The sequence below is a fragment of the Dreissena polymorpha genome, chromosome 14, assembly GCF_020536995.1.
Source record: "Dreissena polymorpha isolate Duluth1 chromosome 14, UMN_Dpol_1.0, whole genome shotgun sequence".
NCBI lineage: Eukaryota > Metazoa > Mollusca > Bivalvia > Myida > Dreissenidae > Dreissena > Dreissena polymorpha.
The window spans coordinates 50120732-50144951 of record NC_068368.1 but is presented as its reverse complement, the minus strand read 5'-3'; the positions used below and the strand labels follow the sequence as shown (position 1 = coordinate 50144951).

At 37.7% G+C, this 24220-nt stretch overlaps 2 protein-coding genes across 3 annotated transcripts in view; both read left to right on the top strand.

The window, feature by feature from the left end:
* The window catches only part of LOC127857935 (uncharacterized), a 72663-nt gene extending 62226 nt beyond the window's left edge, over window positions 1–10437 (top strand). For both annotated transcript variants that reach the window (XM_052394705.1, XM_052394703.1), the window contains exons 2-6: window positions 822–852; window positions 1570–1713; window positions 2744–2890; window positions 7807–7905; window positions 8170–10437. In XM_052394705.1, the coding sequence (XP_052250665.1) occupies window positions 822–852; window positions 1570–1713; window positions 2744–2890; window positions 7807–7905; window positions 8170–8204 (456 nt within the window). In that variant the 3' untranslated portion in view covers window positions 8205–10437. The remainder of the gene's footprint in view (window positions 1–821; window positions 853–1569; window positions 1714–2743; window positions 2891–7806; window positions 7906–8169) is intronic.
* LOC127857936 (Golgi-associated plant pathogenesis-related protein 1-like) overlaps window positions 1–18635 on the top strand; it is a 62334-nt gene extending 43699 nt beyond the window's left edge. Inside the window, exons 2-3 of the mRNA XM_052394706.1 lie at window positions 16030–16214; window positions 17446–18635. Of these exons, the coding sequence (XP_052250666.1) occupies window positions 16118–16214; window positions 17446–17744 (396 nt within the window). The 5' untranslated portion in view covers window positions 16030–16117 and the 3' untranslated portion in view covers window positions 17745–18635. The remainder of the gene's footprint in view (window positions 1–16029; window positions 16215–17445) is intronic.
* Window positions 18636–24220: the final 5585 nt, after the last annotated feature.

Below are 24220 nucleotides of genomic sequence, written 5' to 3'. Positions count from 1 at the left end.
CACTGATGTGGCTCTGTAATTTATGTTTGAAAAGTTTATTAAATATGCAAAATGAAAAAGCATGCAGAAGAGCGAGTATCACAGATATGATAGACTATTATGCTGTTTTTATTTTATGCTTTCCGGTGGTTTATAGAGAAATATCAGTGAATTTAAACTGATAATTTCACTGTTTCAAACAATGAAAATTATCAGTGAAAAGTATCGATAATTTTCACTGTTTATGTTAAATCACGTCATTTTTTTCGACGAAATGACGTCATTTTCCCAGCGAAATTCTTTAGTTAAACTCTTTAACAATGTACATAAACTGTGAAAAAAAGCATCAAATAAAAAGAAAATTTGTTGGGTTCGGTGGATTATCGATTTTAATTCACTCGTGATCATATAAAAATGGCAGGTTCGAAATAATTCGTTTTCTTTACACTCATGATCGCGTTGAAAGTTAATTATACACGTTTTAATTCGCAATTTATTTACTGAATCACGACAAATGCCAAACACAATACAGAATATACATAGTTGTTTCATTGATCTATAAACATATAATGGATTGAATATAACTGATTTAAAATTAACGTTTTCAACCTATTATTAAATATTTTCCCAGAATAAGCTGTCCTATTTATAGCAGAGCTTCCTATACCTATCAATGATAATCAGCGAAGTATGCCGATTAGAAAAATCGAGCTATCTCAATCGGACTGGCTCGGTCTTTTACTTAGGTTGCCATTGTGAAGAATTTTTTCATGATATGATAACTTAGACGATGCAGCATCGTCAAAAAGGACTGAAAGTTGTACGTTTCCTTCTAATTGCAGGCCGGTATGCAGCCTTCCGAAGATGAACAGAGTACGTATGCGTGCCATATTTAATGTAAAACAAGTGTTTACAAAAACACTAAACGCTGATGGCAAAAATATAATTGGGTGGCGTTCTGAGAAAACTGTGCATAATGCAGTCTGCACAGACTTATCAGGGACGACAATTTCCGCTTTTATGACAATTTTCGTTTAAAGAAGTCTCTTCTTAGCAAAAATCCAATTTAGGCGGAAAGTGTCTTCCCTGATAAGCCTGTGCGGACTGTACAGGTTAATCTGTTAAGACGCCTTACGCACATGCATTATGCCCAGTTTTCTCAGAACGCGGCTTAATACACTTTCAAAGTGCACATGGTTGTTTCACTCATATGATTTTTACTTTTTCTTAACCTTGATTGCATTTAATTTTTGAAAATTTGAAAATTTAAAAATTAAGGTTACCGTAAAGGATCCCTTGAGTGTGAATGAAAAAAGAGATTATTCCTTTCTTAACTTGTTGCGCAAGTGAATGGAATGTTTGTGAATAGACCCCCTTACCAGCGATGATATTATGCAATATCACACTAAAACAAAAGCACGCACTCTCAACACTTTATGGGCGGTTTAGTGCAATACATTTAAATAAAACTCTCTGTCAGTATTATTTGTGCCATAATTATGTTTTAAATCAATTATCAAAAAGGCATAAAACAATAATTTTAGAGTTTACTCACGCGAGACTCAGGTAATGGCCGTGTTTTTTCTACAGTTTTGGAGGAGGCGTTTAACCTCTTTGACAAGGACAACAACGGGAAGATCAGTATCAGCGAGTTCGGCATGGTGCTGCGGGCGGTGGGCTTCAACCCTTCTGACAAAGAGGTGGAACAGTTTGTCCTGCAGCTCGACAAGGATGGTAAGTGGGAACGGGAAAACAGGGTGAACAGTAAGGCGTGGGAAAATAGGGTGTACATAAGGAATGGGGTTATAGGGTGAACAGAAGGGGTGGGAAAACAGGAGTGGAAAACATGATGTACAGTATGGAGTGGAAACACAGGGCGTACATTAGGGTGTGGGAAAACAGATTGTATAGTAGGGAACGAAAGTGGGGCAAGGAAACTAGGGAAGAAGCGAGGAAAGATGGATGTCACCAGGGCATTCAGATAATACTGTAAGCGTATGATGGATGGGGCAAGCAAACAGGTAATAGGGCACTGTAAAGGGAGACAATGCCAAGAAATCGGGTATGGGACGTCGGCATTGGGGACAGTGCAAATAAATAGGGTAGTGTTCAATGGAAAGCCAGACAAAACTTAAACTGGCGTATGAGGAAATGTAATGGGAACGATTCTAAGAAATGTCGTATGGGACAATGGAATGGGGAGGATGGTAACAATGGCGTATGGGGCAATGGAATGGGGACGATTCTTAACGAACGAGACCCTGTGATTGTAATATTGACTTTCCTTGCGCTTTTGTACGGAATCCGGATAGTGCCATCTATAATCTCGCCATTCATTCATCAAGGGCGACACACGGAGCTATAAATGAATTGTTTTTGCGACATATGATATTTTGCGCGATACACGAAGCGACGCGCGAGAATGAACTACAAAATATCCTGTATCGCTTCGTGTGTCGTTTGTCACCCTTGATGAAAGAATGGCGAGATTATAGATGGAACTCTCCGGATTCCGTACTTTTGGTTTGGATCTATCTTCCATTTAGCGGGGTAAAAATAGCATGTCCGCTCGAATATTATTTAAAGATTCCTCTTACATATCGTAGAAGTATTTATTGCGCATGTATTCCTCCATGCTCGACCCGCCCTGTCCATTTTAATCATATGGAAGAATCCCCTTATATACTAGTAGTAATTATATTTATAGAAGACAATCGGTTTGTACTAAATTACCCATGAGGTTCCCTACTTTTCCTTGCCCCAGGGTCTGGTCAGCTGGAGTTCAAGGAGTTCCGGATGTTCTACAGCGACTACAAGAAGAAGCACAAGAACAACGAACAGGCCATCGCAAACGCCTTTAAAGCATTCGACAAGAACGGCAACGGTTACATCGAGGCAAAGGAACTCAAAGGTAGTTATATTTAACCCAACGCCTACATCGAGGCAAAGGAACTCAAAGGTAGTTACATTTAACCCAACAACTACATCGAGGCAACAGAACTCAAAGGTAGCTACATTTAACCAACAGCTACATGGAGGTAAAGGAGCTCAAATGTAGTTACATTTAACCCAACGGGTACATCGAGGCAAATGAACTCAAAGGTAGTTACATTTAACCCACATAGAGGCGATGGAACTCAAAGGTAGCTAGACTGAATCAATATACACTGTATTTCCCTTGTTGCTTAAAACTTCAACGGTCAGTTAAAATAACAGCACGATTTATTTTTTTGGCTCACCTGAGCACAACGTGCTCATGGTGAGCTTTTGTAATCGCATTTTGTCCGTCGTGCGTTGTGCGTTGTCCGTTGTGCGTTGTGCGACGTACGTCAACGTTTGCTTTGTTCACTCTCTAGAGGCCACATTTATTGTCCAATCTTCATGAAATTTGGTCAGATGATTGGTCTCAATGATATCTTGGATGAGTTTGAAAATGGTAACGTTTGCTTGAAAAACATGGCTGCCAAGGGGCGGGGCATTTTTCCTTATATGGCTATATATGGCTATAGTAAAATCTTGTTCACTCTCTAGACGCCAAATTTATTGTCCAATCTTCATGAAATTTGGTCAGGAGATTGGTCTTAATGATATCTTGGATGAGTTCGAAAATGGTAACATTTGCTAGAAAAACATGGCTGCCAAGGTGCGGGGCATTTTTCCTTATATAGCTATATATGGCTATAATAAAATCTTGTTAACTGTCTAGAGGCCACATTTATTGTCCGATCTTCATAAAACTTGGTCAGAAGATTCACCCCAATAATATCTTGGACGAATTCCAAAGTGATGCCGGTTGGTTGAAAAACATGGCCGCCAGGGGGCGGGGCATTTTTCCGTATATGGCTATAGTAAAACCTTGTTAACACTTTAGAGGCCAAATTTATTTTCCGAACTTCATGAAATTTGGTCAGAAGATTGGTCTCAATGTTATCTTGGATGAGTTCGAAAATGGTAACGTTTGCTTGAAAAATATGGCTGCCAAGGGTCGGGGCATTTTTCCTTATATGGCTATAAATGGCTATAGTAAAATCTTGCTAACTCTCTGAAAGCCACATTTATTGTCCGATCTTCATGAAACTTGGTCAGAAGATTCATCCCAATAATACTAGTATCTTGCAAGAGTTCGAAAATGAGGAATACGGACAAAACCCCTCCCGGATAAAAACCCTCCCGTCATTTTCATAGGGGGCGGACGAAAACCCTCCCATGAATAAACATGGGCGGTCAAACACCCTCCCATGAAAAAAACGGGGGAGGACAAAAACCCTCCCATGAAAAAACGGAGGCGGACAAAACCCCTCTGGTAAAAGAAATTTTACACTTAGTGTTGCATTCATTAATCCGACAAAATTACACATTGTGTGTATTGTGTTTTCAGGGGTGTGAAATTGAAAGAAAATGTGTATCCATTAACTGCAAACATACCGCTTTCTAATGTGCATATATATCCGATAATCCAATATGATAACAACATCAATTAAAACATAAAATGAGGCCATTTATAGACAAGTGAATTTAAATTTAGATTGAATGCAAAACGATACAGTGCAACGTTTAATCGCGTCATACTCTCATTCATGCAAAAAACATGCTTTCCAGGAAGTTTCTAAAAACTTTGCGAAGATGAAAGTAAAATTCTGTTAACAACTAACAATTCGTTAGCATGTAACTAATTTGTCTTATTTTACTTATTTTATTTATCTTTGACTGTCACGTTTTCAATTGCATTTTTGCAGACAATATATAAAGCATACTGTATTTTCAAATATGTCAATGATTCGGTTATTTAGGCCCACTAATCAGCTTATCATAACAATTAACTAGTTAATGTCATACAATAATATATATCAAAATAGCAAACTGTGAATCTGCAACTGCGGACAAAAACCCTCCCGTGAAAGCAATTAAACACCAATAAATATAATTGCTTCACACATTGTTGCATTTATTAATCCGCGAAATATACTCAAAATAGCATACTGTGAATCTGCAACTACTTTGAGTTTTTATTAGTTTAATCACAGAATCAATTAAAAGCAATTAAACGCCGACAAATGTATTTGCTTCACACAATGTTGCATTCATTAATCCGAAAAAATCACTCAATGCTGACAACATTTGCTCAAAATATCATACTGTGAATCTGCAACATATAAAAAGCAATTTGTTTGTGTAAAGGCATACGTCCAAAATGGAAGCGAAGACTCGCGCACAATGGCTTCGTCTACACTAAGAAGAAAACGTCAAAATCGACTATACGCTGGGAATGTTCTCAACGCGCGGCATAGTCTTCTAAGGGCGCTGTAGTCACGGACATAAATATGACGACAATAAACTCAACCACAAGTCACAACTATGAGGGAGATCAGTTTCACGTCGAAGCGATGAAGCTGCGTGAAGACAAACGAAATAAATAATGTCTTGGGAAGCCTGTGTCCGCCTCTGTTATTTTTGCGATGATGAATAAAAAAGAAACACGACTTTGATGTTCTTAATGCACTGGCCGGCGCACAATTTGATATTTTATGTATTTTATATTAACACCCTACTTGTTATTCATACTAAGTAATCATGAATATCGTAGTTCTTATCATACTAAGTAATAATAAAAATCTTTGTTCAAAAATATATAATTAACGTGAAATGGGTGTAAAATAACATTTCAATTCGGAAATATTTTAATTAGTCAATATATAGTGTAATGTTACCTACTGAAGTGAAGTCACTATTACAAAAAATAAATATCTCGGATAACCGACAACAAAATACAAATGTCGGAAATGACATTCGGAAATGACCGATTTCGGATTAAAAATTCATAAATAATCGTTGGTACTTGAATTCGTGGCTCAGATTTCACGGGAGGGTTTTTGTCCGGTCCCGTTTTTTCATGGGAGGGTTTTTGTCCTCCCCGTTTTTTTCATGGGAAGGTTTTTGTCCGTCCCCGTTCATTCATGGGAGGGTTTTCGTCCGACCCCTATAAAACTGACGGGAGGGTTTTTATCCGGGAGGGTTTTTGTCCGGCATTCCGAAAATAATGCCGGTTGGTTGAAAAACATGGCTGCCAGGGAGCGGGGCATTTTTCCTTATATGGCTATAGTAAAACCTTGTTTACACTCTAGAGGCCACATTTATTGTCCAATCTTCATGAAATATGGTCAGAAGATTGGTCTAAATGTTATCTTGGAAGAGTTCGAATATGGTAACGTTTGCTTGAAAAACATGGCTGCCAAGGGGCGGAGCATTTTTCCTTATATGGCTATATATGGCTATAGTAAAATCTTGTTAACTCTCTAGAGGCCACATTTATTGTCCGATCTTCATGAAACTTGGTCAGAAGATTCATCCCAATAATATCTTGGACAAGTTCGAAAATGATGCCGGTTGGTTGAAAAACATGGCCGCCAGGGGGCGGGGCATTTTTCCTTATATGGCTATAGTAAAGCCTTCTTAAAACTATAGAGGCCACAATTATTTCCAATCTTCATGAAATTTGTTCAGAAGATTGGTTTTAATGATATCTTGGATGAGTTAAAAAATGGTAAAGTTTGCTTGAAAAACATGGATGCCAAGGGGCGGGGCATTTTTCCTTATGGCTATAGTAAAATCTTGTTAACTCTTTAGAGGCCACATTTATTGTCCGATCTTCATGAAACTTGGTCAGAAGATTCATCCAAATAATATCTTGGATGAGTTCGAAAATGATGCTGGTTGGTTGAAAAACATGGCCACCAGGGGGCGGGGCATTTTTCCTTATATGGCTTTAGTAAAACCTTGTTAACACTCTAGAGGCCACATTTATTTTCCGATCTTCATGAAACTTGGTCAGGAGATTTGTCCCAATAATATCTTGTAATCTCAGGTGAGCGACTTTGGACCTTTCAGGCCCTCTTGTTGTTTCAAGTTATAAATGTGGCTTCTTTGTTAACTCTTAAATATATATGTTCATTAAGTTAACAGACTGTTACTTTAACTGGCTGTTAATGTTTTGAGCAGCCGAAACCTGTGGGTCAAACTCCGACATTCAATTCACTTCCAGATCTGATCGGTATCCCGCACTCATCGCAGCCAAGAACGTTTGGTGACGAATTTGTCAGTTTGTCAGCTACCCGTTAAAATCTATTAGTTCATCCTACAGCAACATTCGATTTTGAAAAGAATATTTACAGGGAGCATACGCCATTGTATAAGCATACACTCACCTTTTGTTTCGCTGTTCCATAAGTTCACAACTTATAAATATCCTGATGGCTGTTAACGGATCATTCTGTGCATTAGGTTTATCCGAATCGATCGCGCTACATTGTCTGCTTTTTAGGTTTAAAATAGTACTCACCATCTAGATTCTTGCAACATTTCGGAGACTTCCAGACCGCGTCTAATTCCTAGCGATTACTTCCTAGGCGGTAACTGTTATGCTCGTAACAAGTAGAATATATGTGCGGAGGTTTGCTTTTTGCTTTCTCAATGTCTGCCATTATATTAAATGGCTGAGCGATGGACTACAATTCCGATAATCACGGGCTCGATCCCCGACCAGACCACATAACTTGTGTGAGGATGAATAATCAAATAATTTCCAGTCCAATCTCGCCATACCAAGAAGGGCAGTTGTCAGTTACTGCCATAAGTATGCGCCTTAGTTGTATTCAACCACACTTACATAAAAGCCATCTGTCTAGGTATATGCGTTTTTAAAAAAATTTTAACAACACTTTGTGTAGATGTTCTGGTTGACGTTTTCTTACGAAACTTAGGTTTTATACTTTTTTGTTGATTACGAGCACAGATGAATGTTTTCTTACGAAATCTTGTGTTCCCTTCCAGCAATCTTACACAACTGCGGCCAGATCATCTCCGATACAGAGATAGACGAGATGATCAGTGTTGCCGACTTTAACGCGGACGGAAAGATAGACTACAAAGGTGGGTCAAAATTAAAGCATTACTAATCTTAAGTTAACTCTTACGACAAGTACTAGCTTAGATTTGAAAGGCAGTCTACGCGATACAAGCATACCATTTGTTAATTTTAACTCTTAAGATTATTTAAGTGTTCCTCGTTCTTAAAAACTCGGCCTTATGCATATGGTAAAAGTGTCGTCCTAAACAAGTCTGTGCAGTCCGCACATGCTTATCAGGGACGAGACTTTCCGCTTTACACAATTCTAGTATGTAATTTCTTTGCAGAGTTTGCGAAATTTATTTGCAAGCCGGTGAAGTAGAAAGAGAGCTCCATGTGACTTTAGAAGTGCAGAGCACGTAATGGCAGCGTACACATATCTGTGACGTCATCGTCAGCTGTGACGTCATTTCAATTACATGTATTGATGCCTTAATGTACATTGTATATGGTTTGTTTAATACCTCGTTTAAATAAGTGATTTTTTGAAGTTTAGCAAATGTGTTGTATACAGATGAACATTTTTGGCAAATATGTGGTATAATATTATATAAATGAACAAGCTTGCAAACATTATGTATGGTTGGTTTTTGTGTCAAGAAAATGCTAAAAAAATATTTCGAAATGGTAATGGGACTAACTTTACACGTTTTTATCATAAATGCACAGTCAAATTACAATGTCTCTAAAGGTTATGTTGTTTTAAAATACGCACTGTAAAGTTATTATGTACGCGATATCCCCTGCAACTTTGTAATTGTCACAGACAGAGACTCATTGAGGCTAGATCTTCATTAACGAAACCAAATGGGATTGATTAGTCGTTTGTGTAGGTAGGTCTATGATACAGAGTCTGTCCCATGTAAATATTGTATTTGTATTTTTCTCATTTTTGTTTATACGGATCTGCTTAAGGATTTTAGTCAACGCAGTGATAGAATTATAATGCATTAATTGATAATTGTTAATTTGCAATGTTTGAAAATGATTCACACATGTGTAAAATCCCTATCAATCTTCCTCTATCCACACCGCTGTTATTATGCTTAACATTGTCGCCATAGTGCTCGTAAAATTTCGAATATTGAACAAGTACAGTAATATGATATACATGAACATGAACGTAATATTACATCCAACATGGAGTTGAGGTACTTAAATGTTTACTTGTTGTAATACGAGAACATCTCTTAATGTACTATCGGTAATCCAATGTGACCCTTTTTTGCTAGTACGGTTTGTAAGAATCCATTTTATCAAATAATCCTACCCAATATCTAAATGTATGTTCATTCAAATTTTAGACAATTCTTACTTTTCTCTTGTGAGTATTTGCTAATATTTCTGCTTCCGTAAACATGTATATACCGACATGAACATTGCAATACTTATTATCAAAAATCAATTTTTATTTAAGGATACGCTCAAGTAGCTAATGTAGATTCTTTATTTGCTCGTAGATCGTATTGCTTATTTTTATGTTAACACTTTTTACGCATTAAATAGGATGTATACATGCCTTTCATGATTTGTCCGAGGGCGAATTATTACCCAATTTGATTTTTGCCGAACTATTCATTGACTTTTGCAGTCCTTGATTGACGATTTACTAAAAACAATAGCTCGAAATACGACTGGTCTGTTTTATCTGCCAGCAGTTTTTTTGCCTTATTTTACATGCTTTATTTTATGAACTTTTTGTCGTTATTCATTATCAAATCAACGGAAATACAGATAGTTGGCCTACTCGATAGTAAAATGGCAGGGTTTATTTAAGGAATGAATGAGTATTTAGTTAAACAAAATGACTGTGTTCTGCATTTAATTATGTCTAATATTTGAATCAGTATGCACATCGAATATAAGAACGAGTCCATTTGTTTCTCTGAGCAATGGATGAAGGAGTTGGTAAAGTTATGGTTATACTTATACAGTTATAGTTACACATTTATACTTATCCAGTTATACTAAAACGTGATTACTTTTTCAGTTATATTTTCACAGTTACAGTAACACAGTTATTCTTAAACGTTTATACTGTTTCAGTTATATGTTCACAGTTATAGTTATACTTACAACGTTATACTTATACGGTTATACTTACACAATTATACGTTATACAGTTATACTTGAACATGAATATTTGATTGTTTTGAAACTTCAGTCGCGTTACACTTACTGAGAATGCAATTACACTACATGTACATATTTTATTGTTAATCATCAGTGTTATTGACGCATATTCTGATCATTTCGGTGTCATTCAAACTCTTATATAAACAAATCATCTTAGTAATCCAATAGAGCGTGCACTAATGTGCGATGTATGTAAAATATAGATGAACAAGATATTTGGGAGATATGCGGTGGTGCTGAAGAAAGAAGCTTTGGTTGCGGGTCAGGATAAAACTCGGCAGCATAACACGTGCCAAAGTGTACTTTACATTTTGTAAGATTATCATTTTTGTAATTATATTCTTTCTTCTTGTACGTTTTTATATTAGAATGTAAATTAATTAACATAGAATAAGATAATTAAAATACTAAAAAAGAAACGAGTTTGTACTTTATTCTTCACTTGCAATAATATCCCAAGAATACAATATATATTATTGACGTTAATTTGTCTTATCTACATCTGGGTGAACTCCCATTAAATGCGGTGCTAACACTTTAACAGGTTTCAATATGTAACCTACGTGCAGCTATCTACGCGAAGGCCCAGAACTCCCATATTCATATTTTTAAGGGGAATAACCGCGTGTTTACCAAGTTTTAATTTTAATACTGATTGTAAATATTGCTATATTCCAAAGGTCAATAACTCTTACAAAATAATTTAAGCGGAACAATTCGATACCAGGCCCGCCAACTCGTGGTACTGAAATATCTCCAAACGCTTCATCATACTATTCGGTGATGGCCGAGAAAATAGAAAATGTATACAGCAACGTTTACCAAATACACGTATTACATAATTTATCTAAAATTATATGTACATATATATTTTGTTCTATATTTTGAATATATATAACGGAAGACTTAAGTGACGTTTTAATATTAACCCATTTATGCCTAGCGTCTAGAAAAAAAGGCCTTGGCAAACAGCGTAGACCCAGATGAGACGCCGCATGATCAGGGTCTGCGCTGTTTGCTTAAAGGAATTTATGTCAGAAATTTTCTAAATATAGAAATTAATATACTAGACATCCCTAATTTTGGAAATAAATTGATCCAATTTAGAAGGATGGTAGAGTCCACTAGGCATAAATGGGTTAAAAAACGATCGTAATTGATATGCATGTATAGAATACAGGACATTCACGGTTTCTTTCCCAAATACAAAAGAAGTGCAACACGGTGTATGCAACAACCGCTAATTATTTAAATGCAAATATTAGGCAAAAGACCAAATGTCAGATTATATATGTTAAAGCTACAGTAGACCGCTATGAATGGGTTGGAAACTAGAGCATGCGTTATGGGTTAATAAGCGTTCAATTTCAACCACTTAATACAAGCAATTGTCTTTCTTAAACGGTTGAGCGCGTCACGGTGAAATTTATGTTTTCATTCTCTGTTATATGTCAGTTCATGTAGAAGTCACTGACGTTGGCTTAGTGACGGCTGTCGGTTGTCAGGAAATGGGAATTTCGGAACGCCAGTGTTCACGAACGAAACTGTCCGTTTTCAGTGTTATCTATGGTGTTTGCGTTTGGATGGTATCTATGTAACGACAGAATGCTATAGCTGTGTTGAACACCAAACTAATTATTAAAAATAATAGCTTACCATCACAAATAAAGTTTTCGGTAGGGGAAATATTGCCAAAGCGCGAAAGAGAGATGACACTGGGATCGTAGTGCGGAATGTGTCTTTCAAACAGAAAATCGTTGTGCTGGGCTATCAACAATCCGTTGTAGTTTTACTTAATTGGTTTTGCGAATAATCTAACGAATTTATGGCTTAAATTAAACTAAATACATATTACTGTTCATAATATAAAGCAAACTAAATCCGGCGGTGTGCCTACCAGAAATGGGCTGCAGCGCTTCCATAATGGCCTCCAACCGAAAACGTAGCCGTAGCAGCTACCAGAGGATCGCTAAGTCCGCAGACTCCCGGAAACGGAAAAGATCCGATCAAGTTGACCTTACTGTAGCTTCAGCGGTCATCGGGGACAAGACTAAGGGCCACCAGGAAGAGGAGAGGAAGCGGAAAAGGGAGCTGTGCGAGCAGGAGTTCGTACAGGAGGCAGTGACCGCCCACAACCATTACAGGTGCGTAGTCACGTGGTAGATGACGGTGGGAACCCATGGTAAACTACAATATTCTGATTTCAAATCATCAATCGAAAATCATGGCGTACTTTAGTGATCGGGGTTGGTGGATTATCTACTGAAAGTGTTTTGCTTGAAGGTTTAAAGGAGCCTTTTCACAGATTTTGGCATGTATTGAAGTTTGTTATAAAATGTTTTATATTGATGAATTTAAACATTGGATCTAAAAACCTCCAGTAAAAAATCAAGAATACAATTTTAAAATAGAAGGAAATAATGCAACCTCAACATGGCTCGAACCACTAACCCCTGGAATCCTGGCGTAAAAAGTCTCCCATTTAGACCACTCGGCCATCCGTCCTCACACAATGAGTGATGTACATTATACTTTATATAAGCAATCCTCGTAGTTCACGAAATATAACGACGACAACAGAACTCTCCAAATTATTCAATCGTTTCGCGTTGCAACGCTTTATAATTTTCAGGTTTTTAAATCGTCAAAAGATGCATGTAATGGCTATTTTAGAGCATGGTAAATGTTCAGTATTACTGTTTCCTCACAAATATCATAACTAAAACGAAAAATTGCGAATCGGAAACAACTTTTTTTTTAATCTTGTCAATTTACCAAAACGCGAAAACGCCCCTTTAAGCGTTTATTCTCAGTGTATACGTAGTCTACAGAATACCGCTAGGGCCATCGTTACAAGTTAAAATCCAGAGGGCAAGAATGCAAGAACGCGAGAGTACGATGACGAGAATGCGACACTACGATGACGACAGTGCGACAATACGATGGCGAGAATGCGAGACCGCGATGGCGAGAATGCGAGAACGCGATAGTACGATGACGTCAATGCGACAGTGCGATGACGACAGTGCAACAATACGATGGCGACAGTGCGATAGTACGATGGCGACAATGCGAGAATGCGAGAACGCGAGAGTACGATGACGAGAATGCGACAATACGATGACAACAGTACGAGAATACGATGGCGAAAATGCGAGAACGCGATGGCGAGAATGCGAGCATGCGAGAACGCGATGGCAACAATGCGAGAATGTGAGAACGCGAGAGTACGATGACGAGAATGCGACAATACGATGACGACAGTGCGACAATACGATGGCAAGAATGCGAGAACGCGATGGCGAGAATGCGATGATACGATGGCGACAGTACGATATGACAATCGCATTGTTGCCATCGTACTATCGCACTGTCGCCATCGTATTGTCGCACTGTCGCAATGTCGTCATCGCACTATCGCGTTCTCGCATTCTCGCCATTGCGTTCTCGCATTCTCGCCATCGTATTGTCACACTGTCGTCATCGTAGTGTCGCATTCTCATCATCGTACTCTCGCGTTCTCACATTCTCGCCCTCTGAATTTTAATGTGTAACCACGATGGTCCTAAAGGTATTCCGTAGTAGTCTCTCTGTTGGTAGTTTTGGAAGGAAGATCAAAACAAATTATCGGTGTATCTTTATTTTCAATGATGTTCGTGTTTAACGCGTATATTTTCAGTACATGTAATCTGTTTTCTCCCTTCTTTCAGTATATTACGCGTATATGATCGGTTTATCAGTAGTCTCTCTGTTGACAGCGTGTGCTTGTCAGATTAAAACAAGTTCTCGGTATATCCGTTTTCTCTCCGCTGCCAGAGTTGTACGCGTATATTTTCAAAATGTCAGTGTTGTCTCTGCTGGAAGTTATTTACGCGTATATTAAATATTTACCAGTTTTTTTCTCTGCTGACAGATCTTTCTTTGAGGATATAAACGTGCATTCTCAGTTAATCAATGGTCTCTTTGCTGACAGTCTGTTGTAGTTTTTTTTTAATTTAAACGAGTATTCTCAGCATATCTGTAGTCTCTCTGTTGAAAGTGTGTGCTTGTCAGATTAAAACAAGTCCACAGCATACCTGTAGTCTCTCTGCCGACAGCGTGTGTTTGTCAGATTAAAACAAGTTCTCAGTATATCTTTAGTCTCTCTGCTGACAGTGTGTGCTTGTCACATTAAAACAAGTCCACAGCATACATGTAGTCTCTCTGCCGACAGCGTGTGCTTGTCAGATTAAACCAAGTTTTCAGTATATCTGGAGTCTCTCTGCTGAAAGTGTGTGCTTGTCAGATAAATACAAGTCCACAGCATACATGTAGTCTCTCTGCTGCCAGCGTGTATTTGTTAGATTAAAATAAGTTCTCCGTATGTTTGTAATCTCTCTGCTGACAGTGTGTGCTTGTCAGATTAAAACAAGTTCTCAGTATGTCTGTAGTCTCTCTGCTGACAGTGTGTGCTTGTCAGATTAAAACAAGTTTTCAGTATATTTGTAGTCTCTCTTCTGACAGTGTGTGCTTGTCAGATTAAAACAAGTCCTCGGTATATCTGTAGTCTCTCTGCTGAAAGTGTGTGCTTGTCAGATTAAAACAAGCTGTCATTATATCTGTAGACTGCTGACATTGTGTGCTTGTCAGATTAAAACAAGTTGTCAGTATATTTGTAGTCTCTCTGCTGAAAGTGTGTGCTTGTCAGATTAAAACAAGTCCTCAGTATATCTGTAGTCTCTCTGCTGAAAGTGTGTGCTTGTCAGATTAAAACAAGTCCTCAGTAAATATGTAGTCTCTCTGCTGAAAGTGTGTGCTTGTCAGATTAAAACAAGTCCTCAGTATATCTGGAGTCTTTCTGCTGAAAGTGTGTGCTTGTCAGATTAAACAAGTCCTTAGTATATCTGTATATTTGTCTCTCTGGTGAGAGTGTGTGCTTGTCATATTAAAACAAGTCCTCAGTTAAGCTGTAGTCTAGCTGCTGACACTGTTTATTGGAATGATTTACGCATATATTATCAGTATATCAAGTAACTTAGTGATTTGGGTAAAAACTAACATTGAAAACAGCCGATTGCTTATCACATCTCTTTGTAGTGAACATAAAAGTGGAATTGTTAATAACTAAATTTCATTTTGTCTCTGACTGGTTTATGTGTAGCTCATTCAATTTTCAATGCTTTTTTTAAGTAAAACAATATATGATTATTACTTTTTATTTAATGCTTTCCGGTGGTTTATAGAGAAATATCAGTGAATTAAAACTGATAATTTCACTGTTTCAAACAGTGAAAATTATCAGTGAGAATTATCGATAATTTTCATTGTTTACTGTGAAATGACGTCATTTTTTGACGAAATGACGTCATTATCCCAGCAAGATTCGTTAGTTAAACTCTTGAACAATGTATATAAACTGTGAAAAATGCATTAAATAAAAAGAAAATTTGTTGGATTCGGTGGATTATCGACTTTAATTCACTCGTGATCATAGAAAACATATATTTTCACTCGTGGCTGCGCCACTCGTGAAATATTATTTTCTATGATCACTCGTGAATTAAAATCGATAATCCACCGGATCCAACAAATATCCTCTATATATGATTTCAAATGAAATAACTGGTTTCCCAAGTGAAACAATGTGTTTGTATTTTCATTTATGTATGGTTTAATTTAAGCGTTTTACTGAGAGCCTTATATATGACCATATCGTTTCTTAAAAATGTTTCCAAACTTAGACAATTGTGAAGAATCCCGCGACGCTGTCTAAATATTGCATTCTTAACATGGAGAAACCCCTATCTACTACGCTGCGTGAATCTCATTTAATTAATATATTTTTGATAATACCGGTAACGAAACGTTTCTTATAAATACTACGTCATGACGTTGTACGTGGTACAGACGTTTAAATTCTATCGCACACGAACGTTAGTTTAACCAGATATATACGCGTTCTAATGCACAGATTGGAAGGTGTTGTGCTTTCTGTCACGCATAATCCTATTCCCGTGGCCATTTCTGCACAGGTCCTTGCATGGCGCACCAGAGTTGAAGGCATCCAAAACATTGACCGCTCATGCGCAGGTCTGGGCAAATGAGATTGCGGAGAAGAACATGATGATCCATAGCAACTGCACCCTTAGCGACGACAGTCAGATAGGTGAAAACATTTACATGTGCTGGACGTCTAATGGAGGAACCGTCCCTAAAGGTGGCAGGTTTTGTTAATTATAAAGTGTATATAGATTATACATGCACATCGTTGATTCATCCCGTAAAAGCCTACTCAATTCCGTTTACTACATGCATGATTTTAATGTGTAACGCAATAGCACACGTTGGTATTAGGCGACGATACGGGGATTACCTGATTGGTTATCGTTTACGCTTTATTATATCATTGGAAAGAGGGATAATACTTTTTTACGAGCGTTTGTGTGGATGAAACAATGTGACCTATCGCCCTTTATACAGTAGTGCTACAGGCGTTAAATGTTGCCTTTTATGTTCAAATTATTGTTTAAGATATATATACAAACTATTGCAATAAGTAATAAGAGGATTTAAGATACTGATAGTTTTCTATATTTCACTACTTAGTATAAAATCAATAGTTCTAGTATAAAACTAAGAGTATTTTTTGCTAAAATATCCGAGTGTTTCAACTATTACATACACGATAGCGGAAAGGTACGGAGTCTTTCAGTGAGCGATACATTCCAACGTAGCACTGCTGTTATGTGTTATTTCTTATTTATCGACAATCCGTGTTAAATGATTCACACATTGACCTATCTATACGCATACATACCGGTATAACGCTTTCGATTTTTCAATCAATCGACACTATCAACCTGAAATGATGAACGATAAAAAGCATAAACATGTTTTATTCTCTTGAGTATAAAATAAGTATGGTTCCTTTTTGATTCGCCATGAGAATAGTAGTCATGTAGATCTATTGACCGTGTTTGTATTTTGTTTTGCTTAGGTTATAGCTATTGCCAATTTTGCACGATCTTAGATTGATACTTCATGCACACGCGTCCTTGTCAACCAAACAGAATGACATACACGTATATTGTATCGTTTTACTTATCTTACCTGCATATGGCAAAAGGCGGACGTTCAGACATGAAACTGGTGAGAGCGATGGGTTTAACCCATTTATGCCCAGTGGACTCTCCCATCCTTTTAAATTGGATCAATATATTTCCAAAATTAGGGATATCTAATATATGTATTTCTATGTTTATAATATTTCTTACAGAAATTCCTTTAAGCAAACAGTGTAGACTCTGATGAGACGCCGCGTCATGCGGCGTCTCATCTGTGTCTACGCTGTTTGCAAAGTCCTTTTTTTTCTAGACGCTAGGCATAAATGGGTTAAAACATCCAAACATATCAAATAAAGCAAACATGGTGAATTCTGATTATTCCAGCACGAGACGCTGTCCGCTCATGGTACAACGAAATCCTTCACTATAACTTTGGTTGCCCCGAGTTCTCCTTTAAGACAGGCCACTTCACCCAGGTAGTTTGGCGGGATACGAAGCTGCTCGGGATCGCCTGGGCGCGCTCAAGCGAGGGAGGGATTTACGTAGTGGCAAATTACGCGCCGGCGGGAAATGTGCACGGGGCGTTCGGGGAAAACGTGTCGCAGTTGATAAGCGCGGGAATCGAGAAGGCGCCGCTGGATGATAGGAACAATAACAGTATAGATGTGGAGGAAGAAGCGTGAACTTCTTTGATATCCGATAAGCTCATGCTATCAAGTGCAACGATTTGATATACTTGTGGTTTCAAGAATGAGAATATGATAAACAAGTGAAAAAAAGCTTCAAGGCATTACTTTGAAGTGAACCATACCAATTTTCAGTCAATATGTAGTTCCAATACAAAAAAATGACATTCATTTGTATGGAACTAAACTGTCAAATAGTACAAAAAGGATAGCAACGACGTTGACATTAGAAGTTTTTTGTTTTTAATAGGGAAACTGGAGAAAATACGAAACACTCGCTTTTATTTCACCTAACAGTGTACGGCAAATTTAACATTCTGTTTTGTTGTTGGAAGTGGCAAGAGTCCTTTGCATCAACGCGGTCCTTACTTAAGTTCAATAATTAAATTAAATGTCTTGGTATCTTTCACAAGTCATTAATTTAACGAACATACTTATTATAAATGTTAATTTCTTGAAGCTACAAAATGCAGGCGTTACTTAAAGTGTACGATATTTGATAGATAGAATCCTGACGCTGCTGGGAAAATGTCAACACCATCGATTACATACATGTAAAACATTTTCACATTTGTAAACAACAGAACCTTATTCTTCATATGTGGTACACATATTTTTCCCCACATGGATTAAGCAGCTGTATTCCATTTATTGTCTATGAAGTAGTGATCACATCAACTATTTGATATGCGATACAACCATGCTTTTATTCTCACGCGTACCGCTTTCTATCTGATACACTCGTGTATGACACTTGTTTTTCTGTATTGTTTCCTTTATGCATTACCTCTCCGTTTAACTCTTTCAGTGCTGGCACCGAATTTTGAAGGCCTTTGCAAACAGTTTGGATCCAGATGAGACGCCACAGAACGTGGCGTCTCATCAGGATCCAAACTGTTTGCTTTTCTGAAAGTATTCTTTGAAAAAAAAATCATAGAAAATGCTTATTTTAGAAAATCAGCAGACGACATTTTAGCAGACGACAAATTTCCCAGCACGCAAAGGGTTAAAAGAAATAACGTTTTGCTGTTAACGCCTCGTCAGTGTATATTATCACGTGTTTTTGTTTTATGTAAACTCAGGTGTGTGCGTCATCGGAGTTTGAAAAAAGTAATCAAATACAATTTAGCCGCGCTCCGTGAAAAGGGGTTTTAATGCATGTGCATAAAGTGTCGTCCAAGATTTGAATATGGAGTCCGCACAGGCTAATCAGGGACGAAACTTTCCGCTTTTATAGTATCTTTCGTTTACAGAAAGTCCCTTCTTAGCAAAAATCCAGTTTAGGCGGACAATGTCGTCCATGATTAGCCAGTGCGGACAACACTTAACGCATATTCATTAACCCCCCTTTTCACAGAGCGAGGCTTAATTTTATCAGACACTGATATTTGAATGTCGTGAAAAAAAACATGATATTGGGCTGCATGCATCTTTACTGCCATACGATTGTATTATTTGCTCATTTTGTGTTACTTTCTGTCATGTACATATTACCTCTTGTCCTTGCGAATTTGTATTTTGGCCGCACTCTGTGAAAAAGGGGTTTAATGCATCAGCGTCGCGTCGTCGTAGATTAGCCTGTGCAATTCGCATAGGCTAATCAGGGACGACGTTTTCCGCTTTAATAATATTTTTCTTTTCAAGAAAGTCTCTTCTTAGCAAAAATCAAGTTTAGGCGGAAGTTGTCGTGCCTGATTAGCCTCTGCGAACTGCACAGGCTAATGCGGGACGACACTTTACGCACATGCATTAAATGCCCTTTTCACAGAGTGCGGCTCATTTCTAATGTTTGCGAGTTTTAGTTCTGAATTATTTATTATACATTGAATAACTGTAAAGGATGAAAACACGCTAGTGATGTGTGTTGTAACAGCAGTATTAACCCTTACATGTAATTGGTTCCAATGCTTGTAATTTTTAGATTAGTGTATAATGTATTGCCACGTATTTAATAATAGTCTATCAGCCAGATGGGTTGGGGTATACCACTCAGGGGGGCAAAACAACACCTATCTTACTTGATTGTATACTCAATATAAAGAAACAAAATGAGTGATAACAATCTCAGTTGGGCAGCTATAAGTTATTATTGAGCTGTTTCTATGGCAACCGTCAGACTTTGACTAAATAGCTAGTTTAGCTAGTATAATTCTCAAATATTTCTTAAAAATTAGTTCTAGAAAAAAAGTTTGCTGTTAAAATGAAGATTATGATTATTACCTAGTATGATTTTCCCTTAAATATGCAAATTAGTACATTTGCATATCTATGAATATTAATGAGATTGCAAGAAAAGTTCCTAAAAACTAGCGAGCCTCCAAAATAGGAGGGTCAATATATGAAAGAAAAAAATACTTTCAACCCCCAAACAATTTCTTCAAAAGGTATTTTAATTGAATCTTGTAAGGTAGAAGCTTCTTTAAAACATATTAAAAGTTTACCACAATCGGACCTCCGGAAAGTTTTTTTTCAAGATGGCCGCCAAGATGGCCGCCAATACCTACTAATGATCACAACTATGTAACTATACAATCAAATTTGATGAATTTGGTGTCTATTCCTAAGTTTCAAGGGGCAAAAAACACATAAAGATCATCAGACATTGTTTAAGTGTACAAAAGTACTCACAAATCCAACATGGCGTCGAAAATGGCCGCCAAGATGGCCCCAAAAACCTATTAATGATCATAACTTTGTAAATATCCACTCAAACTTGATTATTTTGATAGCTATATATGGGTTTCAAGGGGCAATGAACATATTTGGATCATCATACATTGTATAAGTTTATTAAATTACACCCAAATCCACAATGGCGTCCAAAATGGCCGCCAAGATACCCACCAAATCCTTTTAATGATCATTACTATGTAACTATCCACTATATTTTAATGGATTTGGTGTCTATACATACGTTTCAAGGGGCAAAGAAAACACAAAGATCATCAGACATTGTTTAAGTTAACAATAGTACACACACATTCAACATTGCGTCTAAATTGGCCGCCAAGATGGCCACCAAAACCTATTCATGATCATAACTATGTAAATATCCACTCAAATTTGATTATTTTGGTGGATATAAATAGGTTTCAAGGGGCAAAGAACACATTAAGATTATCAGACATTGTTTAAGTTAACTATATTACACACAAATCCAACATGGCGTCCAAAATGGCCGCCAAGAAGGCCAACAAAACCTATTAATGATCATAACTATTTAACTATCCACTCAGATTAGATGATTGTGTTGTCTATACTGAGGTTTCGAGGGGTAAAGAACACATTTCGATTGTCAGACATAGTTTAAGTTTATTATGTCACACAGAAATCTCACATGGCGTCCAATGACACAATACGAAGGACGCAAGTCCATTACTTTTGACGTGATGCTTGTTAAGTGAAACGCCATAGTTTGGACCTGCCGCAATTTCTCGATTTTGACAAGAGGATCGATATTTTTCAGCTTCAGACAACACTGAATTGGCAGGGAATGATGCGTATCTTGCATCAGCAAAGCCAATACCCTGGGCTGATGTCAGTCAAATTCTTGCCTATGATAAATATGTACAATGGGGACAAAGCGTGCATTCTGTCAACATAAGTCTTAGTTTGCAACCTTGCCACAACCTTCACACCATTGTAACCTTTGACCAACCCTGTATTGGAAATAATCATTGATGCGCCATAAAGTAGTTGAAAATGTTGTTCAGAATTTGGGATGTTTCATAAACGTATGAATTTGCGGACTGGGCAAAGGATCCCTCGTGGAAGAAACCGCTCTCAAAAAAATAATTGAGGCTCTCTATTGAGTAATGCAATTGTGCACATTGTGACACGAAAAGCTGCCAAGAGGGCTTCACGGGACCATCTTCTTGTTGAAAAGTGCATACACAGCAAGCTTTCAGCCGAAATGACCAAGGAAGATCCAGACATTCAGATGCTGCTGGATCATGCCAAGGATTTGTACTCTTCCCTTCTGAGGGGCAAACGACGCTAGCAGATGATATGTTATGCGATTATGATCAAACTCGAGAGGGCTACAGAGAAATAAAAACATGAAATTGCCCAGACCTCAAAGACAAGCATAGTATGACTGAATTATTAGCTTATGATTAACAATTCAAGGGTGTGATTAAACCATATTGTACTGGGTATTGGTTGATGCATTAGGCAGTGCCCAATTTGCTATCCATCTTTGCTGCGGCTGGATTCATTACCTGCAATCTGCGTATAACTACATATATATGCAGCAAATAAGCAACCTAGAGGAAACGCACCCGGGCGTTTATCGAAAGTTCGGTTTTGGTTTTCACGTTGTTTGTAGGAGCCATCAGTGCTGGGCTGGGCTAGGACTTGATCTTGTTATTGAAAAAACATTGATGATGTTTTTATAGAGCACATGTGGCCTAACTCGCGGCAGTGGAATGACCGAGGAAATGCAAACCTCTTGAACCCTATCTGCAACATCCGAGCACAACAGTGCGATGCAGGATTTCACAGACCTGACCTATACTACACGTCAACAACACAAAGACTCAACTGAAGCGTGCACTAAAGGGGATTCTTCTGATCTAGAGAAAATGCAGACACAGATTACAACCTGATCACCATACACAGCTGACCCTACTCTCAGAAACATGGTAAATGAAATAGTGGCTGGGTCACATGTGAATGTTCATGCAATTGAGGCGGTTGGGATACGATCATAAGAGATATCATAGGAAAGTCGGTCTTTGGTTATAAATTCACGAGAAAATGCAGAGCCAAATCTCTTTGGAATAGCTTGGCTGTTAAGATCGCTTTGACAATGCTTTTGATCATGCTCTTTTGTTCCAGCGTCTTCGGGTCGTGCCAAAATATGGAGATCCTGCCCTTGAAGTCGTATTGTCTTATGAACTGAGCTCCCATCCTGCTGCCTTCTTTGAAGCCAAGAACATACTTTGTACAGCAGATAAGCCTCAGATCGCTCAGGCAATTTGAGAGTATGCTGTAGACACATCATGTGAGGCTGTGATGAACTGTATTCATGAAACAGATGCATGGTGGTGGCACTTCGCTGCATCGTTAACAATGTAGAAGGGCGACTCATATACGCTCATAGACGCAAAGCCCCACCGACTCTCATCGACGTTGACCAAAATGAACATGATGTGGGTGACATCTCCGAACATGTAAGGATGGATGGGGACCAAATCGCTTCCATCAACGAATAGGAGGATGGTCAAGGCCTATCTGACAATTATTCGGACTCGCTTAATGTGTGCTGCTGGAATATTGAAGGACTATTACCAAAATTAGAGTTCTCCGATTTTATTGATTATTTAAAAGCATTCACAATATTTTGCTTACTTGAAACATGGTATGAACATGACCTGAACAGTTTGAATAGTTTTCCGGATTATGTTATGTATGCAAAAAAGTCACTTCGTCTCCAAAATGTAGGTAGATCTATGTCAGGTTTTTGTGTGTGCGTTCATAACTCTCTTAAAAACTATGTGTCACATATTGATACCCCACACAAATTTTGTATGTTTTTTAAAGTTAAAAAGTCCATTGTCGCCACAACAAAAGATTTGCTTTTAATCTTTTCTTACTTACCACCAGACAATTCACCATCGTATGAAAAGGAACGCTTTTCTGGCATTAAATATCTCGAATATGCATTGAGTGAGCTACCCCTTAATTTAAACGAGTACTATTTTGTACTTCTTGGTGATTTAAACGCAAGAACATCAGATCAGGCAGACTTTATTGTTGATTTTTCTAGGGAGAATCTACCAATACTTAGGGAGTACGATAGCGTATTAACCAGCTCATTTGACAAACGTAATTCAATGGACAAAGTATGTAATAGTCAGGGCCAATCTTTATTACATTTTTGCATTTCAAACCATCTATTTATCGCGAATGGTAGACTTGGTGAAGATAAAAAGTATGGGCATTTTACGTTTGTTAACGCCAATGGCAAAAGTGTTATTGATTATGCCATTTTGTCTGAATATTTGTTCAACGAGGTCATACATTTTCGAATCGGCGAGCGAACGGAGTCATGTCATTTCCCGCTAGAAATCAAATTTAAAAGTAAAGTAGAAAAAACCAATGATATGCCGAACCCTAGGAAGAACCGCAAAACATATTGTTTTGAGCAAAACAACTTAAGTTTTTTCATGGGTTCGCTACAAGATACGTTTACAATCGAGTTTATGTCTCGGACACTCAGCTTTATAAATGACAATTCCAATAATATCAATAGTATCGTTAGTCATATTGTTGGTATCTTTCAACAATGTTCATCTGTTTGCCTCAAAGAATCAAAAGGCAAAGTATCCACGCTCCGACCACAATGGTTTGACAACAAATGTCGCGATTATAAACGGGCGAAACTTTCGTGTTTGCATAATTTTCGCGTTAACTCGTCGGAAACTAATTTGAATAAATACGTTCAGTCGAAAAAAGAATTCAAGGATTGT